Source organism: Arachis ipaensis, chromosome B9 (assembly GCF_059453495.1).
Source record: "Arachis ipaensis isolate K30076 ecotype BB chromosome B9, ASM5945349v1, whole genome shotgun sequence".
In the NCBI taxonomy this organism is placed as follows: Eukaryota; Viridiplantae; Streptophyta; class Magnoliopsida; order Fabales; family Fabaceae; genus Arachis; species Arachis ipaensis.
Window position 1 is genome coordinate 141954533 of NC_142444.1, and position 9577 is coordinate 141964109.

The window sequence follows — 9577 nt, forward strand, 5'->3', positions numbered from 1 at the left end:
CATCAATTACTTGCTTCAGCAAGAGTTGGTCTTAGAATCTGTCAGTATCAACGACGTGTGTAACAACTGCTTTTTTTCCACGCGACGGTATATCATCGAAATGATTCAAACCCCGTTTCGCTCTCTCACTAACCCAACCCAAGTTCTTCTTCCGCCTTCTTCTTCTTCTTCTTCTCCTTCTTCCCTCAGATTCTCGTCGACCCTCTTCTCCTTCAGAGGGTTTTCTCTTTCTTCGGTTACTCCGAAACACAAAAGTCCGCTTTTGTCACCTTTGAAATCGTCGATGGCGGAGTCCCAGAAGAGCAATGCGGTTGTCGAGGTCTTCGAAAAAGAGGAGCTTCCGGTGTCTCTGGCCAAATACGTCGCTGATGTCTCCAACAAGTTCACCACTGAAAGAGGCGCTTTCACCGTTTGCTTGTCCGGTGGCTCTCTCATCAGTTATCTCAGGTTAGCACAAGTTCCCATTTTGATGCAGACCCAACATAGGAAATGGAAGCAATTTCGTTTACTTCGATGATTCTGTTGTATTTTTGTGGGATTAAAACTTTTGTAATTTTGAGGGAGTTTATGTTTGGGGTTTTAGGAAATTGCTGGAACCACCTTATGTTGATTCTCTTGAATGGTCTAAGTGGCATGTGTTTTGGGTGGATGAGAGAGTAGTGCCCAAGACTCATGAAGATAGTAACTACAAACTTGCTTATGATGGATTGCTATCCAAGGTATATTTTTTTTCTTCAGTATTTTTCAGGTTTCATATCATCTTTTATTTAGTTTCAACATGTTTGTTTTTTGTACTTTGGTGTGTTTTGCTGTGAGAAAGTTAAGCTTAGTTCAAAGTATGTGCCTTGCCTGTTCAAGATGAAAACCTGAAACCAATGTTTGATACAGTCCATGTGTGAGGATTGGAGCCTGTTTGGAATTGGTTATAACATAGTATATGTATGGATCAGGTGAATGGATATCTTTGTTGCAGAGGATGTTATCCCTTTATTAGGTTTACTTCTTAAAGTCATATAAATGTTGCATTAGAGAGACAAATCACTGTTAGTTTTGGTTTCGATTTTGACTTATGTGCTACTTTCTCAGTCCCTTTTATCTGTCGTTTTCATTTTTGATATATATTTCGATCATTGATCCAAGGATGTACCAAAAAGTAATGTGTTTGCATATAGTCTTCTTTAAAATGACTGCATGACCAAGGTCTGCTGTCTCCATCTCTATACTCTTGTCTGGATAATGTTCTATGAGAGTTGCATAGAACGCGATTAGTTTCAGGATGAGAATGGGTCCACGGTACGCAGTACGTCACATGTAAAATATTTTATATGGAAAATATATATGATGCTCCAGTAGACAGATGAATTGTTACGTGATACCCGCGAATTGGTCATAGTACACTACCTAATTGGTGAATTCATGTAACTTAATCATTCTGACCTGTTGATGCTTCCATCATGGCTCTCTTGGCAGGTGCCCATTCCTGCTGGCAATGTTTATGCAATCAATGATGCCCTGTCAGCTGAGGGGGCGGCTGAGGATTACGAGACATGTCTCAGACAGTTGGTCAAGAATGGTGTGATAGCTTCATCATCAGTCACCGGATTCCCCAAATTTGATCTCATGCTGCTTGGTATGGGTCCAGATGGCCATGTAGCATCTTTATTCCCAGGGCATCCTCTTTTGAAGGAGAATAAAAAGTGGGTTACCTTCATCAAGGACTCCCCAAAACCGCCCCCGGAGCGTATAACTTTCACTTTTCCAGTGATCAATTCCTCTGCTTACACTGCACTTGTGGTGACCGGTGCTGGAAAATCGGACGCAGTTCACTCTGCGCTGCGCGGATCTCAAAATTCTCCTAAGCTTCCTGTTGCAATGGTTTCACCCGAAGGAGAGTTGAAATGGTTCTTAGACAAGGGTGCAGCCTCAAAGCTGTAGATCCTGCAGTGTTGATCATGTATTGTTCTTGTGTATTTTGCCTTTGAAGTTGATCAATGTTTTCACATTAACGTAAACGGAATAATACTTTTTTCTCTCTTAATAATGAGGAGACATAGAAGGAGATAGAAAACCTTGCAGCTCTTCCAAATGATGTGAAGCCAATAAGAATGGTGGCCGCCAACTTTGATGGCTGCTCATAACTTTGTATTTTGACCAAAGAAGAGAAAGCTTCCTGTTACTTGCATCGTTTGAGGAAGCGTATTGCAGAATGGTAATGTGAAAATTTAGTAAAAGTAATCTTTTCCAAACTTGCATAGCATCCCAGTTTTTCCTTCGGCCTTTACAATCTTATTTCCTCATCTGAAACGGTTTTTGGTGGTTGTGCTATATCAGTCTCTATTAAATAATAGGTGGAAACTCATGTAATTATATATTCATTTGAAGTTGATAGTTAAAAAAAATCATTAGATAACAATTTAGTTAAATATATAAAATTATTTAATAATTTTTAGTTATCAATTGTACATGAAAATAACCGAATCTAAATTTCTACCAATAATATATCTGTCTAATTTAAGGTTCTAACAATGAGAGGTTTCCAACAATTTTGAGTATGTTGGAAATGTTGTTCATTAAGCCAATTTGGTGATGTTCAATTTTGTATAGACAGCTATGTAAAAATGGCCATGCAATAGTAACATCTAGACAAAATAAAGATTCCTTTGGGGTGCTGATTTATTTTCCAAGTTTAAATTATATTACTTTAGCAGTTATTCAATGTAATTTCTGAAATTTGGCTTGCAAATGGATTTTAACTGGAATGGCTAAACTAGCAATATAGTTAGAAACTGCTTTTGTCTGGAAAACACAACAATACAACAAAGTCTCTACTTTCTCTCCCATTGTTCAGAGGAGGAGGAAACACACAATATAACAAAGGAGGAGCAGCAGCACAACCACTCTAAGTCAACGATTAATAGTGGGGTTCAATAACATAACATGTCTCAATCCAAGAAAATGAGTGTGGCCACATTCATTAACATGAACATGTACCACTTTTGTGTATTTCTTTTGTTAGTAATTAAACATAGAAAATTGATAGAAGGGAGGCTACAGAGATCTCAGATCTGATTAATCTTCAAGCTCAATAATTTTCACAACTGATGAATCACCAACCTTCTGGCAAACAACAACTCGGTCATGTGGCTTTATAATGCCGAAAGCCTTGCCATGGTCTAAAGCAACCTTTAAAATTGATTCATTTGCTCCACTTTTAGATTCAGCCTACAGATAGATTACACAATCAAAATTACTTCACAACACTAAAGCGCAATACCAAATCGTCCACCATGAATTCCATGAATTTTTACAATTAAATAACTTACGGGATGTTGAGGATCGGCCAGCATAGGGAAAAGGCCTCTGATAATGAGTGATTGCCTTGCCTGAAATGGGATCATAAAAGTTAATGCAATGTCAATGCAATCTTTAGTTTCAAAGTTAATGTGAGTTATGTACCTCGAAAGCGCCCGTGAACGTCCATCGGAGTTGATCGGTTTTCAGCTGAGGAATAACAACAGATATCACAGGCATAGTAGGCCTATACTTAGCAATCAACCTGCATAAATACCAACAGATAACTTTAATAATAATGTCTTCAAGAAATGAAGCTTGCAAAAGAAGAAAAAAAAAATGATTGAAAGAAAGAATTCAACTTTAAGTGGAATGAGATTTTTTTTTCCTCTCTTAATAAGGAGACATAAAGTAGGAGATAACATAAAACCTTGCAGCTCTTCCAGATGATGTGAAGCAAATAATAACGGAGGCCCTAACCTTGATGGCTGCTCGTACCTGTGTATTTCGACGAAAAAAGAAACAGAAAGCTTCCTGTTACTGCATCCTTCGAGGAAGCGAATTGCAGAATGGTAGTATGAAAATTTAGTAGAAGTAATCCAAAAGTATTTAGTGACTAGAAGAAAAGTACCGCAGATGAAGCGATTGATTCCAAGTGGCTCATCGGTTCTCCAACATGTTTGACAGTCTTCTTGAAATACAAATCTTGATTATAAACTTTCTCTGCCTGCATAGAGCATTGTAATTGTTATCATTAAGCATCAGCTAAAGAATATGTCAACAATTTAGCAGAAGAAATCAGATCATGTGGTGGATTGAAGCACTTAAGCCAAGTAACTGCGGAACTGTGACATGATCTTGTTTCAAAGTAAAGTTCAAACCTACCTCGGCACAAATTTTCCCAACAATAGAAATGGTCTCTACAGGGTATAGTCCCCGCAACGTCTCCGCCCCAAGGAGAATAGCATCACTGCCTGCAATGGAAAAATGAAGAGAAAATATCTATTTAGAATGAAGTAACATGATATAACTGTAAAATGTGATGAACATGATAAAACTGAGAATACAAAAATGAGCAACAGAATTTTGCTTATGTATCTAAGTCGAGATTTTAGAAAATTCTATGGTGCCATCAATATCAAACTAAATCAGACAGGATTTACCAAATACTCAAAAGATGCTTAAGTCAGAAAAAGAATTTACCATCCAACACTGCATTGGCAACATCAGTTGCTTCAGCACGAGTAGGTCTTAGATTATCGGTCATAGTGTCGACGACACGTGTAACAACAACTGGCTTTCCAGCCATGTTACACTTGTAAATAGCAGCTTTTTGAAATAAAAACACCTGTCAGAACCACACAGATAAAATGATCAAGATTCTAGTAACACAATCAAACCAAGATGCCGAAAAGTAAAACTAAAATAAAGAATAAATGAGACAATATACAATTATTATCCGTTGTATGTAAACCACTCACCCCCCCCCCCCCTCTCTTTTCTTCTCTTCCTCTCTCAACAGAGGTAAAAACTGACCTTCTCAGGTGGGAGATCGATTCCTAAATTTCCACGCGAAAGGATGACACCATCTGCTTCTCTCAGTATCTCATCAAAATGGTTCAATCCCTAAGAGAAATCAAATAACAGAAGCAAGATGCAATAAAAATCACAATCAAGTACACTCACCCAAATGATCTTGAACTACAGCATTTTTGTGTCATAAAAGTGGAAACTAGAGAGACTTTTTTCCAAAGCATATAGAAAATGTTACCTCTATATTTTCAATCTTTGCATAAACCTGTGTCTGCTTGAGGTCACCTAATTTAGACAAAAAATCACGGGCCTAGAGAATGGAAAAAAAATGCAGCAATTCATTTAGTATTTCAGAAGTTTATAATAAAAACTAGGCAACATCAGAAGAATTTAGAAGAGACAATATATAAGCTATGAGGAGTAGCACTTACATGGCGAACATCTTCTACATGCCGAGCATACAGTGAAAGGAAATCGATATTGTTTCTAACACCCCATGTGCTAATTACCTGAAATATCAAGTGAAATATCATGAAGAACATTTAGATTCACATTACATGAACATAACAAAATTGTATTGAATGATTGTGACAGTAAATGATATTTGGATTTCCAGATAATAATAATATATAAAGAGAAAATATGACATTTTATACACAAATTTAATAAGGTATAAATTCAATGGGGAAGTATCATTCAATTCTCTCCATTAAAAAAGAAAAATGAATTGAAGCATTCATTCTCAAGCAAAGCTCTTGTAGTTACCTCCTTATCCTTATCAGTAAGAGTGGGAAGATTAATACGAATCTGAGAAACATGTAATGTATATAGTGACCCAGAAAGTGTAGCCGAATTTTTTATAAGACAAGTGACATCGTCACCATTCACCTCGCTGACCTGCATTTGAGTTCAATACTAATTCAGTTACTGCAAGAGAGGTGAGAAAGAAAGTTAATCAAGAATGCAGTTTCATTACCTCCAACCATACAGAAGTTGTTTCACTTCCAGTAAACAAGTATTTTCCAATAAAAATAGTATCACCCTTCTTCACAGCCTGCATAGTTATCAAATTCAAAGCCATAGTTAAGGGGACACCCACATTGTACACATAATCAATATAACAAATGTCAAGAATCACAATGATGCAGTATTAGAACAACTGATTAAAGAAATTTCGCAAGTGTAAGAGGTTAACAAGCTGTTAGAAAACATTTGCAAGATAGAATTAAAATATGCAAGACTAGGAAAAGGTATGCTGACCTTTGATAGTTCACTAAAATTTACTGGCAAGAGATTCGGTGTAGCTTCTTTGCTTTGATCCGGAGTTAATACAACTAATGTATCTGCTTCGAGGGAAATTGGTCGATCGGTTCTATTCACAACTTGTACTTCTGGACCGACCGTATCTAGCATAACCTGGATTGAAACAATAACATAATCACACTTCAGAAGGTATTTGTACACAGAAAACATAAAATTAAGAATGCAAGCTATGAAGCGAATGTGTTGAAATCACATTTACTTAATGATATGTTGTAAGTAATCATATGCATGCATTTGCAGAAAGTTAAGTGAGTAAACAGAAAATGTGTAACATGCTTACTGCACAGAGTTTCTTGGTAGTTTTGATAGCAGCCCTCAAGTTTTCCAATGTCTCTTGGTGGTATTCTGGATCTCCCCACGAGAAATCAAATCTTGCAACTAGTACATGGTAACAAAAGAAGAATGAGATAATAGAAGCAGTGATTCCAAACAATAAAGGAAGAAAAGCAAACACAATTTTGTTCAACTCTAAATGCATCGTTGATTCTAAGCTTTTTAACAATATAGCAAGAAAATAAACGAACTAGCCGAAAATTGCCATCTAACTGTTCTTTTTCAATAGCTAAGAATCAATCAGGACAATTTGAGAAACAACTAAATATATCTACAATCAATTTTCTAAACAAATATCAGAAAGAATCAAGGGTTGCCATGGAGAATACCAGACATTCCTGCATCAAGGCAACGCGAAATTGTGTCGATTGAACGAGACTTTGGACCGAGTGTGCCAACAATCTTAGTCATAGCTGGAAAGAAACTCTGCAAAAAGCATTTCAAACACTTAAACCAAAATCCAAATAAGATTTATCACTAAGAAGACATCATTAGGCAGGGGTAAAATCGTCTCAAAGTTTAATCCGAGACATTCATATTACTACTAGCAGGGAAAAGCACTAAAGTAGAACCATCAATGCACACAACATGATGATTGATGAAACTCCAAAATCTCCACACAACAATGTATCAACTTGCTTTCTCACAATCACAGTGCTTAAAAGAAGATCAGGTCACAAAACCATCACAACACCACACACACACACACAGATATATATGTATATATGAAAAAGAAAGCACTTCGATTTCAGCTTGATCTGCCAGATTCATTAGGATCAAGCAAGCAAACAGAGCAAAAGTAATAACACAGAGAGAGAATCACTCCAAAATCCAAGAAAGCACACAACAGTAGGGTCAACAAAAGTTGACTAATTTTCAACAAGATCAAAAGCAACACATAAACAATTGAATGAAAGAGAAAGTTAGTTACAGGCTTAGATGGCTCAAGTATGGATGCCATCCTGATAGGTTCTTCGAGAAGCATAGGACTTGACTGCATTTTTTGATCAACAAACACACACTCCAATGATCACAGCAGAGAGAGAAGCGAGAAGAGAGAATTGGAATGGATGAATCAATGAATGAGTAAGTAAACAAAAATAAGTAGTTGTGTTTGAAGTGAAAGATGCAACTGTTCTGTTCGGTGCTGCCATAACACAAGAAGGAACTCATATTATATATCATTGCACCACGCGTCCTCTTCACTCTGTAAAATTCAATTCAACACTTTAGAAACGAGGGACACAAAACTCAACTGAAAACGAAAGAAAACAATGGATTAGATGTCAATTTACTTTTGTCACTGTCTAAGTTTCTATTTATTTATTTGATATAATATATCATGGTTTTAATATTTTAATTTTGATAAATAATATTATTGTATATAATTATTTAATCATATATATTATTTTAAGTAACTACTATAACGTAATAATTAAAAAAAAATCATTTTAATGATAATACGTATATAAAACTTTTTAAAGGAACCAAAATTAAATTCAAATAAGAAAGCAACCGGTGCCAATTGCAATATTATTAAAATTATTATTGTAAAGTTTATAAATGAATATCATTATTATTAGATTATTACTTGAAAGTTACGTTCCCCGGCGTTTACTTGACGCTTTCTAATTTTGATATTGGGTTCTTAGTGTGTGTTTAGATTGATTTTTATTAAATTAGAATTTAAATAAAAGTTATTTTATAGAATTGATTTTAGATAAAAATAAATTTGTGTTAATATAATTTATGTTTAGTAATTTTATATTAAAATTAATTTTAATAAAATAAATATTATTTATATAATATTAATTAAAATTATTTTTAGATAGATAATTATTAGAACAAACATAACATTAAATTATAATATTATTTTTTAAAATATATAATTTTTTTATAATTTTTTAATATATTTTTTATATAATATTTTTTAATATGTTATAATTTTTTATTATTGTATATTTTTTTAATAAATCGTATTATAAAAAGATAATAATAAATATAATACACAAGAATTACCATTATAAAAGTGTACAATATTAAATAAAAAAATTAACAAAAAAATAAAATAATAAATAAAAAAAAGAAAATTCATAAAAAAACAATAAAAATTTTTATACATAAAACAATAACATGTACAAAGAGTAAGATTGGCATAAGGAAATTAAAGAAATGCAAAAGCTAGTTAATAAAATACAGAGACTAGAATTCGTTGTTTCTTGTAAACGTGGGTTTAAGTACAAAATCACATCTACGTATGCAGAAAGAAAAAATAATCAAACAAAAAATTAAAGCATTGAAAAAATTTGAACGTGATTTGATTTCACCCTTCAAACGGTTAAAATAAACACATCTATAATAGTATTTTTTAACAATATGTAAAATTTGGTGTGTTTTTTTTATATAAAAATTACAAATTTAACTCTTTAATTTGTTAAGTTTAAGAGTGTATTTAGTTTGCGTTTTTATTTTCTATTTTGCAAAAAAAAAAAAAGTTAAAACATTGAAAATAATAAAATTTTATTTTCTATTTTTACCTTCTATTTTTACTTTTTTCTTTATAAAATATAAAAAATAGAAAACACTGAAAATAAAAATAAAAAAGCAAATCAAGTGCATCCTAACTTTTTTTTTAATTTTTAAAACACAAAATTTACTTTCTAATATGTGAACTTATAAAACCTGACATTCCGATTTGTGAGTTTACACAAATCTAACTTTTTGATTTGTTAATTCCCAAAATCTAAATTCAACTCTCCTCAATTCGCATCATTAGTTTTTTTTCCCAATTCAGTGTCTCCAATTTGTGTTTTGAAATTTAAAAAACAAAATATACTTTATATTAATTAAAAGCCCACAATCTCTCCATAACTATAAACAATACATCCTGGGAATCCATATAAAAAAATGAGGCTTTACATAATAGATTAGCTAAATGTTATTTTTTTAATGTGTCTTAAATGTTATTTTTTGATAAAACAAAAATGTTATTAGTATGTTAAAATTAATCATTAATATATATATTATCAAAGATAAAGAGACTTAAATCTATAACTTTTTAAGTAAATATAGAAAAATTATGTCATTTAAATTATAA

The 9577-nt window shown here is 33.2% G+C and overlaps 2 protein-coding genes across 2 annotated transcripts; one reads left to right on the plus strand and one right to left on the minus strand.

Annotated features, from left to right (window-relative positions):
• Window positions 1-2246, plus strand: LOC107617294 (putative 6-phosphogluconolactonase 4, chloroplastic). The gene is made up of 3 exons (XM_088498107.1): window positions 1-447; window positions 584-719; window positions 1471-2246. The coding sequence occupies exons 1-3, from the start codon at window positions 101-103 to the stop codon at window positions 1933-1935; spliced, it is 948 nt and encodes a 315-aa protein (XP_088354233.1). The 5' UTR covers window positions 1-100; the 3' UTR covers window positions 1936-2246.
• A 501-nt stretch (window positions 2247-2747) lies between these two features.
• On the minus strand, window positions 2748-7743 carry LOC107617292 (pyruvate kinase 1, cytosolic). The gene is made up of 16 exons (XM_016319027.3): window positions 7412-7743; window positions 6810-6906; window positions 6428-6525; window positions 6085-6240; window positions 5801-5878; window positions 5590-5721; window positions 5256-5333; window positions 5063-5134; window positions 4828-4917; window positions 4495-4639; window positions 4177-4265; window positions 3923-4018; window positions 3722-3789; window positions 3457-3556; window positions 3324-3383; window positions 2748-3222 (listed from the first exon to the last, which is right to left on the minus strand). The coding sequence occupies exons 1-16, from the start codon at window positions 7478-7480 to the stop codon at window positions 3070-3072; spliced, it is 1581 nt and encodes a 526-aa protein (XP_016174513.1). The 5' UTR covers window positions 7481-7743; the 3' UTR covers window positions 2748-3069.
• Window positions 7744-9577: the final 1834 nt, after the last annotated feature.